This window comes from Meles meles, chromosome 3 (genome assembly GCF_922984935.1).
Source record: "Meles meles chromosome 3, mMelMel3.1 paternal haplotype, whole genome shotgun sequence".
Classification (NCBI taxonomy): domain Eukaryota; kingdom Metazoa; phylum Chordata; class Mammalia; order Carnivora; family Mustelidae; genus Meles; species Meles meles.
In genome coordinates, this window is record NC_060068.1 from 41,398,061 (window position 1) to 41,425,880 (window position 27,820).

The 27,820-nt window shown below is 38.6% G+C and overlaps 1 protein-coding gene across 1 annotated transcript in view; it reads left to right on the forward strand.

The window, feature by feature from the left end:
• HSD17B4 (hydroxysteroid 17-beta dehydrogenase 4) overlaps positions 1-27,820 on the forward strand; it is an 84,135-nt gene that overhangs the window by 25,588 nt on the left and 30,727 nt on the right. The window contains exons 9-16 of the mRNA XM_045999519.1: positions 9,430-9,521; positions 11,087-11,111; positions 13,191-13,319; positions 15,490-15,593; positions 17,339-17,575; positions 20,345-20,396; positions 22,752-22,823; positions 25,145-25,248. Coding sequence (XP_045855475.1) covers positions 9,430-9,521; positions 11,087-11,111; positions 13,191-13,319; positions 15,490-15,593; positions 17,339-17,575; positions 20,345-20,396; positions 22,752-22,823; positions 25,145-25,248 — 815 coding nt within the window. The remainder of the gene's footprint in view (positions 1-9,429; positions 9,522-11,086; positions 11,112-13,190; positions 13,320-15,489; positions 15,594-17,338; positions 17,576-20,344; positions 20,397-22,751; positions 22,824-25,144; positions 25,249-27,820) is intronic.

The window sequence follows — 27,820 nt, forward strand, 5'->3', positions numbered from 1 at the left end:
ATTTATTGTTGTATAATAAATTATTCCGACACTTAGCAGATTAAGACAACAGACATTTATTATCTCCCAGAGTTTCTGGGGTCAGGAATCTGAAGTGGCTTAACTGGGAAGTTGTGGATCTCTGGTGAGGTTTTGATGAAGATGTTTGATGGGACTCCAGTAATAGGAAAGCATGGCTGGTCTGGAGGATCTGCTTCCAAGCATGAGTGGCTTCCATTCTTTACTAGCTGTTCTCTTGAGGCCTCAGTTTCTCAGCTGTGGGCTTCTCTATAGGACTGCTCCTTGCTATATGGCAACTGGCTTCCCCAAGCGCTAATACTTTTTTTTTTTTTTAAGATTTTTAATTTATTTATCTGATGGAGAGGGATACAGTGAGAGAGGGAACACAAGCAGGGGGAATGGGAGAGGGAGAGGGAGAAGCAGGCTTCCTGCTGAGCAGAGAGCCTGATCCGGAGCTCGATCCCAGGACCCTGAGATCATGACCTGAGCTGAAGGCAGATGCTTAACGACTGAGCCACCCAGGCACCCCTCAGAGCTAATAATTTGAAAAAGAGAGTAACAGCCACCAAGACAGAAGTTGCAGTATCTTTCACAACTTAATTTTAGAAGTGATATACTATCACTTCTCTCCTCTCCTACTGGTCATACAGACCAGCTCTGGTACACTGTGGGAGGGAACTACAAAAAAGGGGTGAATAAGAGGAGATGGGGATCATTGTGGTCATTTGAAGACTAGCTCTCACCCCCAAACTAGAGCATTATAGATAACTTGCATCTATCTTTTATCTCTTCATCCTTACCCTCTTAACTCCCCCAAGAGGTAACACTGAAAGAAAATGTGTGGTTTGGGGTGCCTGGGTGGCTCAGTGGGTTAAAGCCTCTGCCTTTGGCTCAGCTCATGATCCCAGGGTCCTGGGATTGAGCCCTGCATCCGGCTCTCTGCTCAGCAGGGAGCCTGCTTCCCTCTTTCTCTGCCTGCCTCTCTGCGTACTTGTGATCTCTGCCGGTCAAATAAATAAATAAAATCTTAAAAAAGAAAAAAGGAAAATGTGTGGTTTTCTTTCCCTTATCCTTTATTGAAAGAGTAATAAATACATGGCTAAGTACTTTATCGTTTGGCTTGCTTGTTTTTGATTCTCATGATATTATAACATAATCTATTTTTCTTTTGTGGATTCTTCTTTTTTCCCATGCAGTGTTGAATTTTTGATACTAATTTATGATACGTACACCTGTAGGTCATTCATTTTTACTGCTCTTTAATAGTCCACGGTGTGAATTTATCCAGTTCTTATTAATGGACATCTTAATTGTTTATAATTTATTTGCTTTTTTTGAACAATGTTGCCGTTCTTGTATGTATGTCCTGCATCACATGAGCAAGAATTTTTCTGGGGTGTGTACCTAAAAGGAAAACTGCTGAGTTGCAGAATATGCAAATGCTGAACTTAAGCTAATGCTAAGTTACTTTCACATGGGTTCAACCAGTTTAACATCCACGAGAGATTATAGAGTTCTCACTGATCTCTGCTTGGGTTAAGGTCTCTAAGATTACGCTCAGGCTTGATTCTCTAGGGAAGTTACAGAACTCAGACAAAGCTGTTAAGCTCACAGTTACGGTTTTTACAGTGAAAGGATACAGATTAAAATCTGCAAAGCAAAAGACACATGTGGTGTCTTTCAGGAGAAATCAGCTCCAAGCTTCTACATGTCCAGAATGCACCTTATTCTCCTAGCAGTGATGTTTGAAGAAAGGTGTAAATGTTGCCAACCAGGGAAGTTCGCCTGAGCATTGGTGTTCAGGCTTTTTATTGGAGGTCAATCATGTCAGCATGAAGCTCCTGTGTGACTGACCTTGGCCACTTAGACTCCAGGCCCATGGAGCAGAAATAGGCTTCCTCATAAGTCACATTATTGGCATAAACTGATCAACTAGTTCCACATGGCCCAAAGATTCAGGCATGCTCTCATTAGTCAGAAACCTCAGAGCTGATCTCCTAGGAACTGGCCAAGGGCCAGTCCTGAAGACTGACCTTTCTTGGGAGTCTGCAGAGTATGAGCAACTCAGGCCTGTTGAGTTAACCCTTTTCCTGCACCTTAGTCTTGTCCAGATCTTGGCATTGTCAGTATATGCCAATCTACTGAGTATAAAATGGTATCTCTTTGTGTTAGCAATTTCCATTTCCCTGATTGCTAATGGCCTCATGCTTTATTAATATGCCTGCTCACTGGCCAGACATATTCTTGTGTGAAGTGCTAGGACATTTTTGGGCCATTTTACTATTGAATTACTGTCTTTTTCTTATTAATGTGTAGGAATTCTTATTCTGCTATTTTGTAGGCATGTATTTTGCAAATATATTTTCCCACGTATGTGGAACATACTTTTAATTTTCAAATAAATTGGGATTTAAGATTTTTGTTACGGGTTTCAAACTTAATAGCCTTGTAGCCTGAAAATATGGTCTTTGTAATAGTGGTTTTTGAAATTTCTTGGGCTCTCCTCAATAGGCTAATATATGATCAAATTTTGAGAATGTTTGTTGTGTTCTTGAGAAGAAAGAATATCTTCTAGTTTGTAGTAGCAGAGCTCTTTATAGCATAGCAAGCCTGGTAATTGTATTTTTGAAATATTCTTTATATTTATTGGATATTTTTAAGTTCAACTTTTCAATTATTGATAAAGATATATTGGTTTTTGTGCTTTGGAAATAATATATAAACACATAGTAGTTTCTTGCTGTATGTCTGGCAATTTTTGACTTGTAATTTTTGAGGCTGTTTTATCAATTGTTTCTGTGTTGAGAATTATTAAATCTTTCTTGATAACTGACTTGTTGTTTATTGTCTTATGCCCTCTACTATCCCTAATTTTTTTTTTTTAAGTTTTTTCTGTCTGATGTTAAAGTAGGTACTTTTTATGGGTAGATATTTTCCTGGTATTTCTTTTCTTTTTAATTTTTACTTTCAGTCTTTCTGTATCTCTGTTGTAGACATTTCTTTTGTGAATTGCCTACCTGAGCAATATAAAAAATCAAATCTGGCTGTGTCTTTTTTAACTGATGAATGTAGTTTATTTACATTCATTGTGCCATTGATAAACTTGAATTTTTTCTACCATTTTGTGTTGTGTTATAATATTTTTTCCACACATCTGTTATTTCTTGTATTTTTTTGATTACTAGAGATTGTTTTAAAACTTCATTTATTTGCTCTTTTCTCTGAAAATGTACATACTCTATTTCTCTACTTTAAAAAATTTATTACTAAAGTATAGTTGAATATAGTGTTCTAATAGTTTCAAGTGTACAACACAGTGATTCGATAGTTCTATAAATTATGCAGTGCTCATCATGATAAAAGTATATTTTCCATCTGTCACTGTAGAATGTTAGTTATAATATTATATAGTTATTATAATTATAATATATAACATATAATTAATTATATGTTAGTTATAATATTATAATATCATTGACTATACTTCCATGGTCTACTTTTCTTCCCTTATTTATTTTTATAACTGTACCTCTTTATCCTCTTTTCCTATTTTGCCCATCTTCCCGCACTCCTCCCCTCTGGCAATGACCAGTATTTTCTGTTGTTTTTTAATCTTTTTCTGATTTTTGTTGGTTGGTTGGTTGATTGGTTGCATTTTTAGATTCTACATGTGAGTAAAATCATATGGTATTTATCTTTCTCTGTCTGACTTATTTCACTTAGCATAATACATCCTAGGTCTTTTCATGTTGTCATAAATGGCAGGATCTCTTTCTTTTTTGTGGCTGAGTAATACTCCATTGTAGATATGTACCACAGATTCTTTAACCATTCATTTCTGATGGCTGCTTAGATGGCTTCCATATCTGGGCTGAGGTAAATAACACTTAAACATAGAGGTGCATATGTCTTTTTGAATTAGTGTTTTTGTTTTCTTTGGGTAAATACCCAGTAGTGGAATTACTGGATCAGGTAGCATTTCTATTTTAATTTTTTGCGGAACCTCCATACTGTCTTCCACAGTAGTGCACCAGTTTACATTCCTGCCAGCAGTGCACGAGGGTTCCTTTTTCTCCACATCCTCACCATCACTTGTTATTTCTTGTCTTTTTGATACTAGCCATTTCTGACTGACCTGAGGTGATACGTCATTGTGTTTTGATTTGTAGTTCCCTGATGATTAGTGATGTTGAGCATCTTTTCATGTGTCTATTGGCCATCTGTATGTCTTCCTTGGAAAAATGTCTTTTCAGGTCCTCTGCCCACTTTTAATTTGATTATTTGTTTTTTGTGGGTTTTTTTGGTGCTGAATTGTATAAGTTCTTTATATATTTTGGACATTAACCCCTTACTGGATACCTCATCTGTACATATCTTCTCTCATTCAGTAGACTGCCTTTTTGTTTTGTTCATAGTTTCCTTTGTTGTACAAAAACATTTTATGTTGGTGTAGTTCTAGTAGTTTATTTTTGTATTTGTTTCCCTTGCCTGAGGAGACCTATCCATAAAAATATTGTTAAGGCTGATGTCCCAACAGATTACTGGATGTATATTTCTTTCCTTTTTATGGTTACTTTAGATGATGTTTTAACTCCTGTTCTGAACAGTATAAGGATTCAAGAACACTTTAAATCTAGTGATCTACCTTATGACTTATGTGTTATTACTTTCCATGATTATAGTTTTCTTTTTTAAACTCTTTATAAATTAGATATTATCATGGTTATTATTTTTAAAATATTTTATTTATTTATTAGAGATAGAGAGCATGTGCCCAAGTCAGGGAGAGGGACAGAGGGAGAGAGACAGCAGATTTCCTGCTAAGCAGGGAGCCTTATATGGGGCTTGATCTCAGGATCCTAAGATCATGACCTGAACTGAAGGTAGATTCTTAACTGACTGAGCTACCCAGGTGCCCCATCACGGTTATTATTTTATATGGAAAACGTATGTTTGGATTTACATACATTTACCATTTTTTATATCTTTTATTGTCTCTTTGGGTCATTTTCCATCTCCTTAGAATATGTCCTTTAGAAGTTCCTTCAGTCCCATTTTTTTGGTATATTCTCTCAGTTTTGTTTATCTTAAATGTATGTATTTCATTTTCATTCTTAAAAGAAAATTTTTCTGGGATCACAATTGTAGTTTGATAGTTATTTTCTTTCAACCTTTTTGATGAATCTATTCTATTTTTTCCTGCTTCCAATAGTTGTTGAATTGTCATTTTTTAAAAATAGATGATTTATTCTTCTCTTTGGTGCTTTTAAGATCATGTCTTCATCTTCTGTGTTGTATTCTTTCATTGATATATCTGGGCATGCATTTCTTTTTATCTATCTAGCATGTTCTTGATCTGTGGATTCATGGCTTATATTTTTGTTTAGCTTTATAAGTTCCAGAAAAATGTTAGCCTTCATCTTTTGAAGTGTTATTCCTCTGCTGTCTTCTTTCGTTCTCTATGTCAAGTAGATGTATGTTAGACCTAATTGTGTCCTTTTTCTTTTTTTTAACTCTCTTTAATTTTTCGTAACTTTTTAATATTTCTGTGTTCTCATCTTTTACATTGAATTCTGAATATTTCATAAAATATCCCTTTCATTTCACTAATTTACTCTTCATCTATGTCTAATTTACTATTTAACATATTTAAAAAGTTTTTCCTTTCAGTAATCCTTCCCATCCCCCACTCTATTTACTCCTGATAGTTTCTTCATGGTTGCTTACTGTTGTGATTGTGTTCTTTAGTTTTTGAATTAGTAATTAGCTTTCATATATGATATATTTTAAATTCCAACATCTCTATCTCACTGTAGTTTAAATCTGTTTGTTTCTTTTGATTTTCACTTATGGTGGTTTTCCTTCATGTATTCTTGGTGATTTTTAATCATGAGCACTTTGTCTCATCTTAATCTTTGTTTATTCTGCATTATGAAATGGTGTTTTCTTCAGAAAGGGATTGTCTTTGCTACTGCTGGAAAACAGGAGACACAGCCAACTTTGGATGCCTTCAGTCTTTTTGAGCGTTGACGTTCAGTGTAGAACGCTATAGGCTCAGGATACCATCTTGATGCTGGCCTGTCTCTAAGTATATATTAGTGCTGTCATTGGCATCTGCATTCAGAGTAATCCTGTATTCACTGCAGTGCAGAGCTAAGGAATATTTTCCTTATTTGTTTCCAGTCGAGAGTTACTTTCTCTACCTCAGCAATGCTTCAAAAATCTGATTTCTGGAAGCAGAAAGGTTCTTCCAAGTATCTGGCATATTGGAATGCTAGAAATCCCGTCATCTAGTATTGTGGGAAAAAACATTCGATTGAGTATTGAATCTTAAGGTTTAATTCTGTTTTCACATAACTTTGTATGTATTAGCTATGGTACTTTTCAGGAATTTCACTTAACCCTTGACTCTTGTTTTTTGGTTATAAAATTGAGTTTAATAAGATGTGAGCTAAGTAGTAAATTTGGGATATGTTTGGAGAACTGGAAAGCAAAATATTTACTTAACATTTTTAGTGATAATTTATGAAATAAGATGCAAGGCAGAAGTATTTTTGTTATGTGGCTTTTGTTTTCTTCTCATCTAAGGTAATGTATCCCTAGTTGGTTTTCATAGATTTGGTTTTTTTGTTGTTATTACATTCAGCATAAACCATGTGAATCTCTAATCCTCTGATTTCTGATTTTGTCAGTTGATACATAAGCGAAATGAGAGAAATGCTATGTATTGAGATGAATGGTATATTGGTTAAGAATTTGCTTTTTCATGTAATTTGAGATATTTGGCATCTACCTTTATATAATAGGGAATGGAGAAGGTGTGCCATTGGACTTTTTTCATACTTGAGAGCTATTTTAGAAGCTATATAGTGAAAAGTTTTGGAGCTGCTCTTTAATTTACAGGGACTGTAAATGTCATCTTTGTTGCTTTAGCATTTTAACCTAAATTTCTGTTTTTTTCATTTCACAATTAAAATGTGCATTTATTTGATTTTTTAAAGATTATGATATCATATCTCACTTGAGACTTGGAACAGTTTGGTGGACTAGGCAGGGAAAGTGTTTTAATTAGCATCTTCCTGGTAAAAATGCAAGGTGTGACACTTAAGTGCTGTTACAGACATTGCAGCAAATTATTCAGAAGATCTGGTAGATAATTCACGAAGTTGTTACAGTAAGCAAAATATTTTTAATGCAGACATGACAGCCTTCTATTGGTAGGAGATGCCCTGTAGGATCTTCATAGCTAGAGCAGAGAAGTCTGTGCCTGGCTTCAAAGACTCTGGTAGGGGCTAATGCAGCTGGTGACTATACTGAAGCCAGTGCTCATTTACCATTCTGAAGATCCCAGGACCCTGAAGAAATAAGCAACATCTGCACTGCCTGGGTTTTATAAATGGAACAAGAAAGCCTTGATAACAACACATCTGTTTGCAGCATGGTTTATTGAATATTTTAATATTCAAGAAATTTAATATTGAATATTTTAATATTCATGAACTTAAATATTGAATATTTGAAGCCCACTCTTGAGACCCAGTACTCAAAAGAAATGATCCCTTTCAGAGTATTACTGCTCATTAATAATGCACCTGCTCACGCAAGAACTCTGGTGGAGATAGAGGAGATGAGGGTTGTTTTTAGGCCTGCTAACGTCATCCATTCTGCAGCCCACGGATCAAGGAGTCATTTCAACTTTCAAGTCTTATTAATGAAGAAATACATTTCGTAGGCTAAAGCTGCCATAGATGGTGATTCCTCTAATGGATCTGGGAAAAATAAGTTCAAAACTTTCTGGAGAGGATTCATCATCTAGATGCCATTAAGAATGTTTGTGATTGGGGCGCCTGGGTGGCTCAGTGGATTGTGCCGCTGCCTTCGGCTCAGGTAATGATCTCAGGGTCCTGGGATCGAGCCCCGCATCGGGCTCTCTGCTCCGCAGGGAGCCTGCTTCCTCCTCTCTCTCTGCCTGCCTCTCTGCCTACTTGTGATCTCTCTCTCTCACTGTCAAATAAATAAAATAAAAAATCTTAAAAAAAAAAAAAAGAATGTTTGTGATTTGTGGGAGGAGGTTAAAATATCAACATTCAAAAGAGTTTGGAGGAAGTCAATTCCCATGATCATGGATGATTTGGAAGGGTCCTAGACTTCTGGGGAGGAAGTCACTGCAGATGTGGTGGAAATAGTGAGAGAACTAGCATTAGAAGTGGACCCTGAAGATGGGACTGAATTGCTATCATCTTGTGATAAAATTTGGGTGGATGAAATGTAGCTACTTAGGGATGAGTGGAGAAAGTGGTTTCTTGAGATGGAATCTGCTCTTGGAGAAGATTGTGTGAAGACTGTTGAAATGACAATAAAGGATTTAGAACATACATAGCCCGGGTGCCTGGGTGGCTCGGTGGTTTAAGCCGCTGCCTTCAGCTCAGGTCATGATCTCAGGGTCCTGGGATCGAGTCCCACATCGGGCTCTCTGCTCGGCGGGGAGCCTGCTTCCCTCTCACTCTCTCTGCCTACTTATGATCTCTCTCTGTCAAATAAATAAATAAAATCTTAAAAAAAAAAAAAAAAAAGGAAAGAAAGAAATTGCCACAGCCACCCCAGCCTTCAGCAGCCACCACCCTCATCAGTCAGCAGCCATCTACATGGAGGCAAGACCATCCTCTACCTAAAACATTGTAACTCACTGAAAACTCACATGCTGATTTGCATTTTTTAGCAATAAAGTATTTTAAAATTAAGATGTGTACATTGTTGTCATAATCCTATCATACCATTTAAATCATTATAGGATAGCATAAACATAACTATTGTATGCAGTGGGGAACCAAAAAATTCACTTGCCTAGCTTTTCTGGGATATTTGCTTTATTGTGGTGGTCTTGAACCAAACCCACAATATCTCCAAGGTATGCCCGTTCCTTTCTACTCTGTCAAGTTGCTCACAGAAGAGTATGCAGTGGGAAAATACTTATTCCACTTTGTTACTCATCAGTAATCAGTTGCATTTTGTATCATTATCTTACTGCCATTATAGTTGTCAATGTTGTTTTGTAGTTTCCTAGCTACTGGCTGAATTGCGCAGAGGGTGAAATAGTTTTGGAAATGAATGATACTTCAATTCCTCATGTTAGATAGAGTTTTGCTCCCTAGTTACTGCCTAGGCAACTCCAACTTGAAATCAAGGTGTGTCTATTACCTTCTAAGTTAGAAGCTTGAGGGAGCTTCTGGAATGTCTCCATTGGGATGCAACTGTTCTTCCAGAAGCTTTGAATGTTAGGCTGACTGATTATATAGATCTAATTTTGTTCTTACTTATTTAACAAGTCTCTGAGTTACCTGTAATGTGTAAGGAAGGAATTTTCAGAAAGCACAATCATTGATTATGTATGTAGACATTCTTGTTTATAACCTTTTTTTGGTCCTTCAGATCTCGTGGAAGCTCTGAAGCCGGATTACGTGGCCCCCCTGGTCCTTTGGCTTTGCCATGAGAGCTGTGAGGAAAACGGTAGCTTGTTTGAGGTATTCTGCACCTTCCTGCTTTCTCTCAGAGCAATAACTTGTGTAATTATATGTGAAAAGTGATCTAAACATTAGTGTTTTCCAGTTGCTCACATTTATAAACATCTGTATGGGTTGATATCACTTGTGTGTTTTTTATTATCATGGTTGACTAAGGAACAAATGTTGATGAATTTCCTTTTCAGAAGAAGTAACAGCAACTTCATACATTGTTTTTCCTTATTTCTTCATTTCTAATCTTATCAAATGAAAACATGGCTGGTTTGATGTCTTTGCTCAAATGGAGAAAGTTTTATTTGGTTTGGGAACTTGGATGTGGAAGTAGAAGGATAAAGAGTTGGGTTTAGTGTCAGCAAGGCTGGGTTTTGAATTCTTTGATTATTACCGGCTCACTGGAATATTGTGCAAATTAATGTCCCTGAGTGTCAGTTTTCTTGTTTTTTTTTTTTTTTTTTTTGTGGTGACAACTAGAAATCAGATTTTTATTTTTAAAAAGATTTATTTATTTATTTGAGAGAGAGAGAGAGAGTGCAAGTGGGAGGAGCGGGAGAGAGAATCTAAAGCAGACTCCACGCTGAGCATGGAGCCTAGCACAGGGTTTGATCCCATGATCCAGAGATCATGACCTGAGCCGAAACTGAGTCAGACACTTGGCTGACTGAGACACCAGGGCCCCAGAATCATATTTTTAAAATCTTGGCATTGGATCTAGTACATAACAGTCAGACTTCAGGGGCGTCTTGTTGGCTCAGTCGGGAAGTGTCTGCCTTTGGCTCAGGTCATGATCTTAAGGTTCTGGGATCGAGACACGCATCAACCTCTCTGCTCAGTAGAGCTGTGTTGGCTTGTTCATGTGGAATTCTCATGATAAATTCTGGCACAGTGTAGTTGTGCTTCAACATTGACGACAAGATATTTTTTTTTTTTTAAATGAGAAATTCTCTTCTGGGGATTCTCTAGGAAAAAAAGTGATGTTTCTGTGCAGCAATTAATATATTTGGTCATTTGTCTTTTCTCTACAAAAGCCACTTTATTAAAATGACTGTATGTAGTTCATTCAGTCAAGTCCTACTTTTATTTTTCTTTCCTTTTTATTTTTTTATTCACTAGAACTTTCTAGAGGGATGTGTTCTTTTCCACCTGCGGTGTGCTGGACAGGTTTACTATTTTATATTGTTTCACCTTGATGGTTATCTCATGAAGAGTTGCCTCATTATTTTACATAAGGGGAAATCTGGATTTAGGGAATTCACATACATTGGTGACGGTCACACAACTAGTAAGGAGAAGAATTAGTACGAAACCTTGGTTTCTGACCTCAGTCATGCTTTTCCGCCATACGCATTTCTACTACCTTGTGTTAACTTTGTGTGTCTCTACCCTGAGAAGATGAACAACACACAGTTCTAGAGGCTGGTGGGCGCTTGTAGAGCTGTCTTTTTTTCATCCATTGTAATCTAGCCCTCTGATACTCTCAGAGAGGCAGATGCCTGTTTTTCTAATTTAACAAATTCTCTGCGTGATTCACTTTAGATGGTGTAACTGTTTTTTCTTCTTTTTGGTAGGTTGGAGGAGGATGGATTGGAAAACGTAAGTGTCCTTAAGTGTTTGGTTTGCCATATGTTGTTTCTGTATTTTTTTTTAAAAGATTTTATGTATTTATTTGCCAGAGAGAGAGAGAGAGCACAAGCTGGTAGAGTGGCAGGTAGAGGCAGAGAGAGAAGCATGCTCCCTGCTGAGTAAGGAGCCCGATGTAGGACTTGATCCAAGAACCCTGGGATCATGACCTGAACCGAAGGCAGCCGCTTAACCAACTGAGCCACCCAGGCATCCCTGTTTCTGTATTTTTAACCCTGCACATCCAGTTGGAGCTGCATAAAGATCTTGCCAAATGCCTCACTCTTGGAGCTCCTACATACATAGTCACACGCAAATGTGGTTTTACCAACAGGTATTCTAAAATGTGGAAGCTGTTCTGCAAGCCTTTGGCATTTTTAAGAAACCGTTGAGCTGTTTTTCCTGTTGGCAGCCCTTATTCAGATCTTGTCTGTTCCTTCAGACAACACCGTCTCTTTTTATATTGGTGTTTGTCCTTCCTTGTGTCTGGAGTCCCACATGATTGTTCTCGCTGTTTCTGCAGAGAAGTGAGTGGGAGAGAGGGCGGTTTGGAAAAGCTGAAAAGAGCTTTTCCAAATAGATGGCACACAGTGGGAAGGTTCTCTAGTTCTCTCATTGGAGTCTTTTCCTCCTTAGGGCCATGAGGCAGCAGGAGATGACAGTGAGGAATCACAGTGGACAGCTTACTGAGATAGAAATTGCAAATGATATCAGGAAATTTTTTCACTTCACTCCAGTAGGAAACTCATTTGGCTTCAGCCCTCTAGTTCTCTAGCTCTCCAATCTTGTGTGCTCCAAATTGGATAATTGCTTCATGCCATTTAAAAAAAAAAATTGAAAATTCCAGTATCCCAAATCAAGTTTTCAGTAATCAAGTTTTCAGTTGGCTGCTGGAATTAAAATTAATTGAGTTATTTAAAAGGTGATCATTATTGGAGGGTATCATTATAACATAGAGTATCAATATTTTCATCATTAATGACCATTCTCTTTGGTTATTAAAGTAATGTATACTACACGAGTATTACTCAATATAAGTGTCTCAGGATACCATTTAAGAAAAAAAAAAATCAGGGGCGCCTGGGTGGCTCAGTGTGTTAAGCCGCTGCCTTCGGCTCAGGTCATGATCTCAGGGTCCTGGGATCGAGTCCTGCATCGGGCTTTCTGCTCAGCAGCGAGCCTGCTTCCCTCTCTCTCTCTCTGCCTGCCTCTCTGTCTATTTGTGCTCTCTCTCTGTCAAATAAATAAATAAAATCTTTAAAGAAAAAAGAAAAAAAAATCAGTTGTTGAAATAAAATCTCTTTCTGGGACTTTATCAGTGGGAAAGCTCTAGAAGCAGGCTTTTCAGTCACTCCCTGAAATGGATCTTCAGTTTAATAATCATCAAAGCCTGACCATTATGTTTAAATAAAATTACTAGTGGGTGTTTTATTCCTTGGGCTTTTTGAGAAGAAAACGGTATTAAAAATTCTCCTCATAGAACTTATGCAGCAGTAATGATTTTTGTGCATCTGCTCGATTCTAGTTGACTTCCTGTGGTGAGGGAGCAAGAGCAAAGGGGAGCAAGGGAGAATTATTTGGGGCTATGTGATGTATTAATTTGGTTATCTGGAGTCTTTGACCTGTTACCACCACCTGTCCTCACTTTGCTGTTTAAACAAAGCTCTATTCTGTTATCTGGAAGTATATTACCTGAGTGATCTGGGGTCATGAAGTCAGTCTCTTGGTGTGATTATATATAATTTCACTTTTTCTGAGTCAGCCTTAATTCTACCTTTAGTAATGTCTGACAGAGTCAGAGGAGAGGTTTTCCCCTTCAGCTTTAAATATATATTTTTTTAATTCACATTATCCTAATGGGTTTGTTATTTCAAGAAAAATACATTTAAAGGGCTTGTAGTAAAACTCTTCAGATGTTAGAATCTATTTTTCCCCCTGAATTTCCTTTTTCTTAAAGTTAAAAAAAAAAATTCAAAGGTCTCAGATGAATTTTACTTTCTGTGTCCCTCTTAAACTCTGTGCTCGGTGTCTTTGTTTTGTTTCTGTGACCAGTACGCTGGGAGCGGGCTCTTGGAGCCATTGTGAGACAGAAGAATCAGCCAATGACTCCTGAGGCTGTGAAGGCCAACTGGAAGGAGGTCTGTGACTTTGATAATGCCACCAAGCCGCAGAGAATTCAAGGTAGGGGCCCACATCCCTTCACTCCTGGCCGGGGAACCAGAGGCAATAGAGCAGTCTCTGCTCTTGTGGAATTGTCTTCTGTTTTAACTAGAGCACATTTTCTACTCTGGTAGCTGTTAGACCTCTTCACAGTTAAGATATGTGTGCCAACCCTCTTGTCCGTTTTCCTGGCTTCTTATAATCCTGTGGTTTTGGCGGGCATCTGGGTGGGGGATGGGACGAGGTGTTCACCCTTCCATGCTCCATGTATCTGCTCCCTGCCTGATGGCTCGTTTCAGTCTTCCAGTACCGAACCATCTCCTCCTTACCTTACTGAGTTTTTCTCTATTGCCCTAAAAGTTCATTTAGGCCAGTTTTGTTTAGGCTTAGCTCATTTCTGTCTTGTGAGTAGATTTTGCTTTGTTTTAGCGCTTTGCCTTTGCTACTGTTTCTCTGCCCTTCTCAAAGGCCCCTTCCTCCCCTTATCACCTCTCTAATTGTAGTGCTTCTTTAGAAATCTAAGCTCAAGCCTGGGATGTTCACCACACCACCCCCAGATATTTCAGGCTACATTGATCTCTCCCTCAGCTCAACTCTGACCACTTAGCATCTCATCAGAGCTGCTTTTGTTTCATAGTATGTGGTTTCTTAACTGCACAGTGTGTTCCTTGGGAGGCAGTCTCTGCCCTTCTCAAAGGCACTGCTTTTGTATTTGGTGCTGAATTCAGAGAGGATTCAGTAAATGCTTGTTACCATGAATGACATCTGTGGTCTCCACAGGAATAGACAGCCAGTAAAAGTCACATTTTTTTCTAGTATAACTCACATATATGCGTATAGTGTATGACGTTCAAAGGACTTTTCTGGGAAAGATAAAGATTCAGAGTTATTTTACAGAGAAATCTTTTTCTTTTTTCTTTTAGTTGTTTTGTATTCAGTGTTTGTTAGGAGACTATATCTGAAAAACGTATTATTCTGGGTTTTTCCACCCCCCTCCTTCCTGACACTTTCCTGCCTGCGGGTACGCTCACTGAAATTTTCATTGTGCTCTTTCTCAATGAGATGATAACGTGATTGTTATGTTGTTGATGGTAGCATTTGCTGTATTCCATAGTTTGATGCTGGAGATAAATTTAGCCTGTGAATAATAGTTACCCATTGATGAAAATGAATGAAAGAAGGAGGAAATATATTAACTTTCTTTTGATGTCCAAGTTCCACTTTATTGCCTTAAAAGTATTATAAAGAAAAAGCTAACTAAATGAATCACATAATTATAAATGAAAAAATACCTGTAAGTATTTGAAGTACAGTTAGAAGAAAAATCTCACATTTTCTGTAGAACTGTTCTCATCTTCCAGACAACTGTAGTGACTGGCCAAGCTTGCTCGGTGTCTGAGCCGAGTTAACTCGGGCTGCCTGTCTATGATCTGGTGCCCTAAGCCTGTGGCACCATGACTTTCAGTTACAGGCCTCCCTCTGGTTGCAGTCCGAGTAGGGTGGTGAGAGGAGGATTCAGTGGCCCAAAGCCTCTCCACTAGTATCCCTGATCACATTGCATTCTGTGGTTTGCTTAGAGTTTTGGCCCAAGTTTGGAAGGAGGCCCAGAGCGCTAATGTTTGTTAGAAAGGTCCCAGAGTCTTTGGAATCTTCTGGCCTATGTGGATGCCTTGTGAAACTCCTTTCTTAACCTTTTTGATCCCAGAATCGCAGCTTCCGAACCCTGTCTGGAATCTGTGGTCATGGTGATGGTTTTCCTTGGAAGATTTTTTAGTACGATCTTCAAAGCTATTGCTTGAGATGGGGTAGGGGGGCTCAAGGGTAATCTTGGCATTGTTCCATCCCGGAGGAGGGGGCTGTGGTGGGGAGAACAGAAACTAGCTTTTCCTTCACCAAAGACTGCATGTCTCTGGACAAGGATCCCAGTCTGCGGAGTTGTAAAATCCATCAAAGACTGATTATGATTCCTTAGAATCATAATCCAGGAAGAGGATGCTGGACGGTGCCTTATTCTCCACTGAAAACCCCCAGTTACCCTTGGTCTGTTTCAAAGTCTTTGACAGTGCTTTTCTATAAGAGCCTGACCTTTCGTATTCAGTTCTGTGGTAGAGGAGTGATTATTGAGCACGTGGTAGCTTTTCTGAGTCACGTCTCTAACAAAAGCATCATTGTTGCTATTATTATTTTTTAGAATCAATTGGCAGTATAATTGGAGCTCTAAATAAAATAGATTCAGAGGGAGGAGTGTCGACAAATCCTACGAGTCAGGCAGCATCAACAGCTACATCAGCTTTTGTAAGTTGGGGGGAGAAGCCTATGCTTTTTCTGAAGATTCTTTCTTTTCTTTGTTTCTCTCTTTTCTGTGATATGAAAAATATTATTTCCCAAGCTACTAATTAATTGTTAAATAGGAAAGATAAGTGACAATGAAACTTCTCATAAAATATGTACTGAATCGTTACAGAATTTGAATAGACATAAGGCTAAGATGTAGCCTGTGCAACTTTGACTTTTTTAAAAAATTTTTTATTTATATTTTTTGTTTTTACCTCTTTTGTATAATTAGACAAGTATCTTCCCTCCCTGCCCTTTATTGGTACCGTTGTTAATAAGTTTTAGTTACTATTTTTCTAACTTTTTAGAAAAAGATGTCTGTTTCAGTGTCTCTTTGGAGTCTTTTTTTTTTCCCCTTTAGGGAAAGCATCGATAGATTGTATATTGGAACTATTTCAACATGGCTGCACATAACCTCCCATTATGTCAGAAATTCTTTTTTTTTTTTAAAGGTATATAGATTTTTTTTTTTAAAGATTTTATTTATTTATTTGACAGACAGAGATCACAAGCAGGCAGAGAGGCAGGCAGAGAGAGAGGAGGAAGCAGGCTCCCCTCGGAGCAGAGAGCCTGAAGCAGGGCTCGATCCCAGGACCCTGGGATCATGACCCGAGCCGAAGGCAGAGGCCTTAACTCACTGAGCCATCCAGGCGCCCCTATGTCAGAAATTCTAATACAAGTGTGGTTATAGCTCGTGTGAAGTTTGGTGATTTACTATCTCGCATATTTAGCCTTTAAACAAAAAAATTATATTGCGTAAATAGAAATAAATCATTTGATGAATTTGATTTTGGAAGTTTGTGACTCAGGGCAGACATAGTGATAAAGTTAACCATCTCATTTTAACCCTGAGAATATGATTGGGTTATAAATATGATTTTACTTAAGAATAGGGGTTGGTAAACTTTTTCAGGAAAGGGCCAGATAATAAGTGTTTTGGGCTTTATGGACCACATACTATTTCTGTCACATATTCTTCCGGTTTTTCTTTTTTTAACCACTCCTTAAAAATGTAAAAAGCATTCTTAGCTCTCAACCCTTATTTGATGACTCCCGTTTCAGAATGAACATGATTGGCAATTGGACGTCATTATTTTTTAACCCAATATGTATTTCACACGTTAGCTAGATATAACTAAGTAAAAAAATACAATGTCAATGAGATAAGGGATATTTCTAGCAAGGAACTGAAGGTAAAATTTCAATTTTACTAAAACCAGTAAGAGGAGTCTCCTGTACAATAGTACAACACAGCATTATGCAGTGTTTGGCTCATCTCTTTACAGTGAATTTTATACAGTATCTCTTATAGGGCAGCTCACTATCCCTGTTTATGACACATTCATAATAATTATTAATTTTTTTGTATTTTTGAGTGGCTAACTGTTGCTGAATCAGTAGAGCTTCTCACTATCAGATATAGGAAATTTGAAAATGAGACATACTGTTGATAAGAAGCAAACATGCAAAAGTACTTATCTGTAAATGAAGTCCTTTTCTACACATTTTCTGATTGTTTTTTATTAAAATAAAGTCTAATGAAACAGTTAAGAAACCCCATGGATTTCACCAACAGGCCATTCTGTTCACATCTCTTTGAAAGCAAAATAGGTATGGCATGCAAGCAGTAGTTTTGAAAAAATTAAAATGTTAAGCATTGGACAGAAATATCAATGAAAAAATAATTTTCTCCACCTCTCTCATAGGCTGGAGCCATTAGCCATAAACTTCCTTCCTTTTCCTCTACTTATACGGAACTGGAAACTATTATGTATGCCCTTGGCGTGGGGGCATCGATCAAGGAACCGAAAGATATGAAATTTATATATGAAGGAAGCACCGATTTCTCCTGCTTGCCTACCTTTGGAGTTATTATAGCTCAGAAGCCTCTAGTAGGTGGAGAATTATCAGAGATTCCTGGGGTTTCAGTCAGCTTGGAAAAGGTACGCATAATAAGAAATCTTTATATTGCTTTTTTTGGTTTCTTTAAATATGATCGAGCTCTCTCACATTGTGTGCGTGTGTGTGTGTGTGTGTGTGTGCATGGGCATGTGTGTACACACGTATGTGTATTAATAAAACTGGGGCGCTTGATACAGGAATAAAGAATTTGCATATCTTTGGATTTTTCTTTAAGCATAAAAGAGAAGAGAGTTAGTTGAAGGGACAAGCAAAAAGAATAAAAGAGCATTAAGGTCAAGTCCCCTGGCTTTGGTATAATGTTCTTAATTCTCTCTCTGCCGTTTACTTGCTGTTTGACCAAGGGTAAAGAACTTTGCTAAGATTCAGTTTCCCTGTCTATAAAATGGGGGTGATAATTCTTACCCGATGATACTGGTGAAGGAGCAACCCAGGTCATGATCTGGGAAGAGGATTTGAGGCAGAGAGAACAAATATGGAAGGCCCTGACGCAGGTGCATGTCTGGCTTATTCTGGGAACAGGAAGGGGCCAGTATAGCTGTGGGAGGAGCCAGAGGACAGTAGTAGGCGAAGAGGGCCTTGTAGTCATTAGGATTTCAGCTTATCACTGTTTGTAGTGCTTTGAATGGAGGAGTGATAGGATCTGCCTGTGTTCACTCACAGGCTCATTTCTACTACTCTGTAGATGATATGGGAGCCCAGCAGAAGCAGAGAAACCTGTTAGGAGTCTCTTCTATAATTTATACAAAAGGCTGGATGTGAGGGAGAGGAAAAAGGAGTCAAGGATGAAGATTTTTGTAACTTGGATGATATATGTGCATATATGTCTCTATACATTACATATAATTACATGTAATATATTTAAAATGTGTCATAATTACATATACATATTATGTATCAAAAGATAGATACATATAATTACTTTAAGGTGGGAATAATCAGGAGTTGGTTTTGGACAGACCTTAGTTTCTATGACTCATTCACGTGAAGGTCTACAATGGGCAGTTGAGTATGAGTCTTGAATGTGAGGAAGAGGTCTTGCTGGGGTTCTTAGACTTCAATTGATGTGTAAAGACACAAGACTAGACGAAATCCTGTAAGGTAAGAGTGTAAGTAGAGAAGAGCCTGAGCTCAGGAACCCTGCAAGTGTTGAGAGGGTGAAGACGTGCGTGCGGAAGAATCAGCCGGAGAGACTGAGAAGGAGTGACTGGTGAGGGATGAGCTCGATGATGAGCTCAGGTGGATGTGGTATTTGAGAAGCAAAGTGAATAGATTGTTTCAGGAAGGAAGGAGTTGAACTGTGAGAAAGTTTTTGAGGTGGAGTAGATTTCATTTCTTGGAGTAAGGTTTGGGTACTGAGCTCAGGGATAACTCTTGAATCATACATAGAACTATGAGCCCGTTCCTCTGACTTTGATAGTTAGAGGACCCATTTACTAGAGGGCCGATTAGCCCATTGCTGCTCTGAATCTGTGAAAACTGATTTTTTAAAAAAGATTTTATTTATTTGACAGATCACAAGTAGGCAGAGAGGCAGGCAGAGAGAGAAGGGGAAGTAGGCTCCCTGCTGAGCAGAGAGCCCAATGTGGGACTCAAGCCCAATGTGTGACTCGATCCCAGGACCCTGAGACCATGACCTGAGCCAAAGGGAGAGGCTTAACCCACTGAGCCACCCAGGTGGCCCCTGAAAACTTATTTTTATTTGAGCATCTGATGAAGTTGGGAGAGAGGCAAGAGGTACATACAAGTACTTTGTTGTTTTAGTCCCTGCCCCATGGTCTTTGCTGCATCCAGTTCTGTTTGGATAATTGAAGTACAAACAATTAAAGCAAATGTTTCAAATTTCTGCAAAATACTCCTTCTGAGTTGGAAGGAGTTGGAACAGTCATAAATGGTGCTCAGAATCTTTGGCCAGGAAGAGTAGCCGTCTTGAATCGAAACCCCCGTCTTCCTAGCTTCACGTCTCCAGGCTTTGTGATACAGTGGACTATCCTGCATTTGTCCCATTTGTTCCCTTCTGGGTTTGGAGAAAGACACAAAATTAAAGCTGTCCCATGCCGGTGGGTGTGGTCACTTGAACATGTTGATCCGGTTTTGTTTTTCCTGTCCTATTACTTTCCTACACGTATTGATGTATTCTTGTTTCCATCCATTGAGGTTATGTGGCTATCGAGTTACACAGTGTCCTTGGTATCTACTAATAGATAATTTATAAGATGTATCTTGTAGATAAACATATATCTATGGCTGTATCTATAGAAATAGATAATTTATAAGATATTACACCAAGGAGATGTTGATATTGATAGTTTTTTACTTTGAACGTGGTTGTAAAGTTTACTTTTGTGTTCTAGTTGAGTCGTTTGTATGTGGTATGTTTGATTTGAAATTACTTTACTCGCATGGCCAGTTTGTTCATTTTTATTCAACAGATAGTTATTAAATACCCAGTATATTCCAGACACAGTGATAAGCACTAGAATAATAGTCTAGCTTAGTGTTTGTATTGGCAAACAATCCATTATTATCAGTCAACAAAGAGTCATGAATGCCAAAAAAGAACACAAAGATACATTTTCTGCTTCAAAAGATCTGACAGTCTTTAGATTGGGAGACTGATTAATTTTGCATCATATGATTAAGAAATAGAAGTGAAACCGAGACAGATAATTTGGGGGAAGCAATGACGTGAGTGTGTGGTCGGTGAAATATCACTTGTGGTTAGCAGTATTCACAGCAGAACCTGTGAGACAGGAAAGTCGGCTAATAAACTTGTGTTTACTCTGCCATAGGTTCTCCACGGGGAGCAATACTTGGAGTTATATAAACCACTTCCCAGATCAGGTGAGTTGATGATACACTGATTTCTTAATCATACTCTCATTTTATTTCCTGACTAACCTTCCAAACCATTGTGTGAAGCAGGCACAGAATGACTTAAATAAATGGCTTAAATAAATCATATGGCAAGGTACTGAAGTGCCTGTCAGCCGTTAGAGTGGATTGATGTGAAGGAGTAGCTGTTTTGGTGACCTTAAACTTTGTCCTGTTATGGTCTTTATTAATAAATTACTTCAGAGTACTGACAGTTTATCTCCATTGATGTATGTGTTATTTGCAACAGAAAAAAGTCTTTTCTAAAAGTATGTGTGTTTTAAACCTAGTAATTGTGTGTAATCCACTGTGATTCCTATGAATATAGTTTTTGATTCCTTTCTCAGGTGTTTATGTTGGTAGTGATTTTCATTAAGCAAACCACATTAAAAGATACAGACTGAATTTCTTGCAATTAACTTTTTCCTATTTTCTTTTAGAGTAAATAAAATCACATCTGCCTTAGTAATGAATTTCTTTTTTTCAGTAATACCTTACTAGTTCAGTTAAGCTGCTTTTTTCATTCTTCTACTGTAATTTGACAGATTTGGTTTGTTTCACTGCTCTAATGTCAGCATGTTGTCTAATTAAATACTGACCATATAAGATGGTAAAATAAAAAAAATATTTATCATTCCACATTATATAATGTAGAGGTCAGCAAGTAGCTGGACTCCTCCTTTAATGTTTTCCCAGATCTTTTTATTTTACTAAAAATGTTGTGAGATTCTTATTGTTTCAAGCCAAAAACGTTTTATTGTGTATTACACAATAAACACACTGTGTTACAGTGTGTTACAGCCTACGTTTTCTGTGAGGCAGTGTCCAGTGTATGACAGCTGCCTTCATCAAGTATCCACTGGTCACCTGCCAAGTGCAAGGCACAGTTTTCAGTTTTAGATGAATTCTCTAACCAGGCTATATCCTGAAACAGTCTGTTACTACATTGTATTCTATTACTGTTACTTTATTTCATTTTATTATTTTTTATTTTTTTTTAGAAGGAGGGAAGGGCAGAGGGAGAGAGGGATCTCAGGCAGGCTCCATGCTGAGCATGGAGCCTGACATGGGACTCGATCTCAAGACCCTGAGATCATGGCTTGAGCCGAAATCAAGAGTCAGAAGCTTAACCGACTGAGCCACCCAGGCTCCCCTTCCTGTTATTTAAAATAAAATATGGATTCTGGATCCCAGCCAGGCAGGTTTTGTGTGCATGCATGTGTCACGTGCTTGCGGTGTGGTGGCGGCCGTGGTCGCAGGGGCAGAGGCCAGGAGGGTCCCTCCGTGGTGCAGCCAGCCTAATGTGGGTCTGCTTGGGAACTTGGGTGATAAAGGAAAGCAGAAATGTGTGAGATAGATTTCTGCCTTTAGGGATTTTTGCCCAAGGGATTTTGAGAGAGAGATGAAGGTATATACTTCAAAATGATTACAACAGGGGTGCCTGGCTCTGTTCGCTGAGCATCCAGCTCTTGATTTCGGCTCAGGTGTGATCTGGGATCGAGTCCTGCATCAGGCTCTCTGCTCAACGGGGAGTCTCCTTGAGCTTCTCTTTTCCTCTCCCTCTGCTCTTTGCTTTCACATTTGCATGCTCTCTCTCAGAAGTAAGTAAATCTTTGAAGAAATGATTATGACTGAATAGAGATACAAATAGGAAGGTGTGAAAAACATTTCTCTCAACTTCTTGTACCTTCCTAGTCTCAAGTGATGTTTCTCATGAATTATTTTTCTTCAGTAGCTTCTGTACATTTTCTTTAGGCAAGTGTTAAAGTTTACCTTAGTAAATTAGTAAATATGGATATTCAACATCCAAGACACGAATGTTTTAGAACCTCTTTAAACTGTAGGAAACCATGGTACAACTGCTGTTCATTGTCTTCCCTTCAAACCTGGAGGGTGAGGAGACGTGGGGCCACACGCATCAGGACACTGATGTATCTCTTTGTCTCTCAGTGACTCATTTGTTAGCCATGGTGGTACTGTCAGAGGTTTTTTCACCTCCTAGGGGTGAAAAAAAAAAAAAAGCATTGAGTACGAGAAACCTAATGGAACTTTATTTTCCATCTAGTTCAGGATGTGCTGCTGGTCTGTAGATTTTCTGGGTATTAAAAGTTTGATCTTTATTATGTTGCTACTTGTTGCAAATGTAGTGACTTAGGTATTCTGTTTCCTTTTAATATGGAATTACTCAGCATTAAATTGAAAATTATTTCAACTTTACAGTTTTGCTGAACTTACAGTGTAAATTATGTTACGTTCTCTCCTATTTGAATGTAATAAGTTGATGGTCTTCAAGAGTCTATTTATTTATTTTGCTTTTCATTTTAGGAAACTTAAAATGTGAAGCACTCATTGCTGATGTCATAGATAAAGGATCCGGGCTAGTAGTTCTTGTGGATGGTAACTAACTTCTGGTTCTTTTCACAATATTGTTAGATTGATAGATCTCATATGTGATGTAGTACCTCACCCTAGAAACTGATGGGTAGGTTTGTGTTTATCTTCCAGTTTGTGAGAAAGCAAGATAAGCATTCTAAAAATTTATAAGGTCTTAGAAAAGAAGCGAAGGTGGGGAGAAAGAGTGGGTTGGAGTAGGGGTGGGAAGACGGGAGTTTCCAACAAAGCACAGAGCTGAGATGCGGGTTGTTTGTAGAGCGTGGTGGGAACTAAGCTCTCTGGTGTATGAACTTGGCCAGAAGGAACACACTGATAACCATCAGTTGATAATTAGCCTATACTGTAAATATTCTTGTCTTTGTTAGCTCTTTGGAACTTGGAACGCATTTGACCCCTGAGTCATTTTCATAAATGGTAGTTAGGTTCCTAACGTTGCATATTCTGGCCTGTTGAACTCAACTGGGGCTTAAACACTGGAGCCACATTTTCTTTGCAGTGGGGAAAAAAAAGGTTACGGTAGTTTAATAAATGTTAAAATGCTAGTAATTAAACATCAGTTAAAGATACATCACTTAAAATCAAATTATTCTAAAGTTTAAGAAGGTAAGAAATAGATCTTTATTGTGAAGAAATTTGTAAATAAACTATAGTGGAAGTTTAGTACTGTCTGATAGCATATATAGGCTTCATCGTTTTTGTTCTAACTAGATAGTAGGTTTTATTGTGTACGCTGTTGAGCTTATCTTGTTTTTACTGAATCTTATGCCAGGAATGTTTTTGATGATCTTAAATAGTTTGCTACATTGTTTGTGTTAGCTCATAGAGTTTCATCATATGTCTGTTCTCTCTCTTTCTCATTGTCCTCTTCCTCCTCCTTTTTCTGTTGTGGGTTTTTATGTTTTCTTATCATTCCTGAAGTTGGCTATTATTTGGCTTTAATTCTCCTCATTTTTTTTGACTGTTCTCCCTGTGCTACCCAATATGTAACATACCACAAAACAGAAGCTCTGCTGTGGCCTTAGCTTTCATGTTGATTTTTTTCTCTTGACCTACTCCATTGATTTAACTACAGCTTGGTAATGGATAATAATGTATTAGAAGCTGTAGACAAAGTATATATGAAATGAGATATCCAGTTTCCTGTGTAATGAAGAGAAAAATCTTATTTTAAATACAAATTGCCGGGGCGCCTGGGTGGCTCAGTGGATTAAGCCGCTGCCTTCGGCTCAGGTCATGATCTCAGGGTCCTGGGATCGAGCCCCGCATCGGGTTCTCTGCTCAGCAGGGAGCCTGCTTCCTCCTCTCTCTCTGCCTGCCTCTCTACCTACTTGTGATCTCTCTCTCTGTCAAATAAATAAATAAAATCTTAAAAAAAAAAATAAATAAATACAAATTGCCATGACCTTCCTTATTTTTTTGTTATAATTAGATATTTTCTTAGTCTGCCATTCAAAGTCTAGTTTCCTAGAGCTGGAGACACAAGACTGTATTCAAATTCTTACTGGGAAATTGTCAGTGGAAAGAGGGACAGTTGTCCTACATTCATTCATTACTTATTCACTGACTTGCTCAGTCATGTCATATATTCATTAATTTACTAGTTACTTTAATATTTATTAGGTGCCTTTTCAGTCCCAGGTACTGTTCTGATTGCTAGGAATGGAATGGTGAGGAAATGCCCATGATTCTGCCCTCCTGAAGCTTATACCTTCATTCTCACAATTTCTTTTATATTCCAGACTCTTGTTGAGTCCTTTGGCAGAATGTGCAAATGTTTGAGAGTGTGGATACCTGCTTTTCTTTTTTTTTTTTTTTTTTTTTTAAGATTTATTTGACAGAGAGAAATCACAAGAGAGGCACGCAGAGAGAGAGGAAGGGAAGCAGGCTCTCCGCTGAGCAGAGAGCCCGATGTGGGACTCGATCCCAGGACCCCGAGATCATGACCTGAGCTGAAGGCAGCGGCTTAACCCACTGAGCCACCCAGGCGCCCCGATACCTGCTTTTCATAGTGGGAATTTTGGAAGTGTTCTAGGCGGAGAGTGTTGAGATACGATAGGCAGTTGGGGAGGTTTAAGAAGAGGTGAGAGAAAAGGCTATTTTATAATGAAGAGAGGATTTGTGAAGATGTCTTCACTCTGCCTTCCAGAGACTGGTAGTGAATGAATTAAAATCATGCTTTGTAAACCAAACTTGGGCATCTTAAATTACATGCCTTTCAGTATGGATTTTGTTTTTGGAAATTTAAAGGAATCCCTGATCATATATTGTTTAACTAGTCATGTCTTTTGAGAATAACTTTATTTTTTCTTTCATGTGCTTTTCAGTCTATTCTTACTTTGAGGAGGAGCTTATATGTTATAATCAGTTCTCTATTTTTGTTGTTGGCTCTGGAGGCATTGGTGGAAAACGGACATCAGACAAAGCCAAGGTAGGCTCTGGCCTTATAAGCAAAATATATGGGTATTTAAGTGTATTCATTTATATTGAATACACATATTGCAGTATGTGCAAACTACACATGTTTTCATAGGTATAATTTCGTAGAGTGTATCCTCAGTAATTCACACTTCTTTGGATCACGGTGTGTTCCCTGGATTGGAAGAGCTGTTTATATGTGTGTATTTTGAATGATAATATGTGTTATATATAGAAAAGTCTGGCTGATGTAAGTATAATGTACCTGAGGTAATTATGGGAATATTTTTACTTTCTTATACAAATTTTGTAGCACTCAGAACTCTTTAGAAAAATCCAGTGCATGTAAGTGATCTTTATTTAAAATAAAATCTTTATTCATTTAATGACTTACGCACTTCTTTTATGTAAGGCAGTTCTAGTACTCTTTAGTTCTCACATTCTATCTAAAAACATTTTTTTCTAAAAATATTTTATAATTTGGATTTGACACTCATTTAGGCTGGGCAACTCTGATGTGTTTGAGGTAATAAGATTATACTATAATAAATATTCTGGAGTAAATGAAGCGTACTTAAAGCAATGGAGAAACTGCTTCTGGAACGATGGTGTGAGGAGTTGCCTGGACCCTCTCCCCAGTGAAACCATTGCGACTGGTAAAAATTAAAACAAACAAACATTTGAAGTGCTTGGGAATTGTCCACAGGACATATAGCAAATGAAGAAATGTTTATTCAAGGAACTCTTTATCTTGATAAGAACAGTGAGTGTTTGAGCCACAGCTCTGGCCTTTCTCCCTCTTCCCCTGGCTCCGCATGATGCAAGCTCCCCTCCAGGCGTGTGCAGCCAAAACACATGATCCCTCTGCCCCAGGTCCCAGAATAGAGCAATGCCTTCTTCCCAGATTTTTCTTACCCTGTCACCACCCCCAGCTTATGTTGCTGAAGCTCCCTTTCAGGTCCAAGTAGTTAAGAGTTAGGCAATTCTCGTCTTCTCCCCAGCTCCCACCTAAAGGGTGGAAACTCTGCTCTACCTGTGGTAGGCTGAAAAGACTCAGGCCCCACTTCCTCTTGCCCCAGCTTGCTCATAGGGTGAGGATTTGATGCTGGAAGAGGAAGGCTGGGAGAGCACTAGCCACTGGCCCTGCCCAACACCACTTCTTGTAAGGTGAGGCTGTCACTTGGCAGTAAGTGGGCCAATCTCCTTGCCCCTGACTGCAGTGGAGGAGCAGTTTTGCCTGGAGGTATAGCAGGCTGTCATGGTAAGAGATCGAAGAAATGCTTCCCAAGGAAACTGACTCATCATGGAATAGAGTATTTGGAAATTCAAAAGTAAGGGTGCCCGCAGAAAACTAGGTTATGTTTGTGGTAAACATGTATCAGGTGGAGTTTGGCGGCTCCATGAGAGCAGGAAGCTAACAACTAGCCCAACTGGAAGTTTACTAGAGAGAACCGTGGAGAGATAGCTAAGGAGAGCCCTCATGGGATTATAATAAACCTCAAAGCTGGGCATCAGAGGCTATCCCTGTGAAGAGGCCTGACTTTAGAGCAGTTTATACCCCATGGCACTGTTGAAAATATTAGAGCAATCATCTGGCACTTAGTGGAGCTCACAGTTGGGTATGATCCTCAACAAGGGAAACAGTCACAGAGAGCCCCACTAACACTGCTCTCCTCCAGGGTGACTGTCTTTTTGCCCTAAGCTTCACCTCTCAGGAGCACCAGCAGAGGCTGCTCACGTTGCGGGGGGGGGGGGGGGGGGGGGAGCAGAGACTTAGCCAGAACAGTCTAGTCAAGGCACTACACAGATAAACAAGTTAACAGTAACTGCAAGCCTGCCGACGCGAAAGGAGGTCAGTGTCCGGGTTGCCCTAACAGGTCGTCTATGATGTCCATTCATCAACAGAAAATTACAAGACACACAAGAAATAGGAGCACATGATCCAGAGACGGGAAAATAAAATCAGAACAAAACAGTCCATAGAAACTGCCTTTGAGAGGTCTTCACAGACGAGGACTTCTAAGCAGCTATTCCAAATGTGTTCAGAGAACTAAAGGAGAGAATGTTGAAGGAAATCACATGCGATGCAGTGACTCCACAGAGAGAGAAGATCAAGAAAGAGAAATCAGGCAGTGGAAACAAAACAGAAGTCCCAGAGCTGAAAGTACAATGAAGGAAAGGAAGAATTTTCTAGAGTGCTCAATAGTAGATTTGAACTCTCAGAAGAAGGAACAAGAAAGCTTGAAGATCTATCTCTCTCTTTGTCCATCTGTCTACCTACCTACCCACCTATATTAGTCTCAAGAATAAAGAGAAGAAAGTTGAAGAAAAGAAAAAGAATGAAGAACTTCAGGGAAATGAAGGATCCCTCCAGTACAGCAACATGCGTGTAGTGGGAGTTCGAGTGAGAGAGGAGAGAGAGGAAGAAACTGGCAAAATGATGGAAGAAATACTTTGATGAAGAACATTAATCCACACATCCAAGGATCTCAGCCGACTGAGAGACCCGAACCCTTAGTAAAGTACATTTAAGGATGAAATCAATTTAGGTGTGAGTCATTTGTCTAATTCTTATAATTAGTATC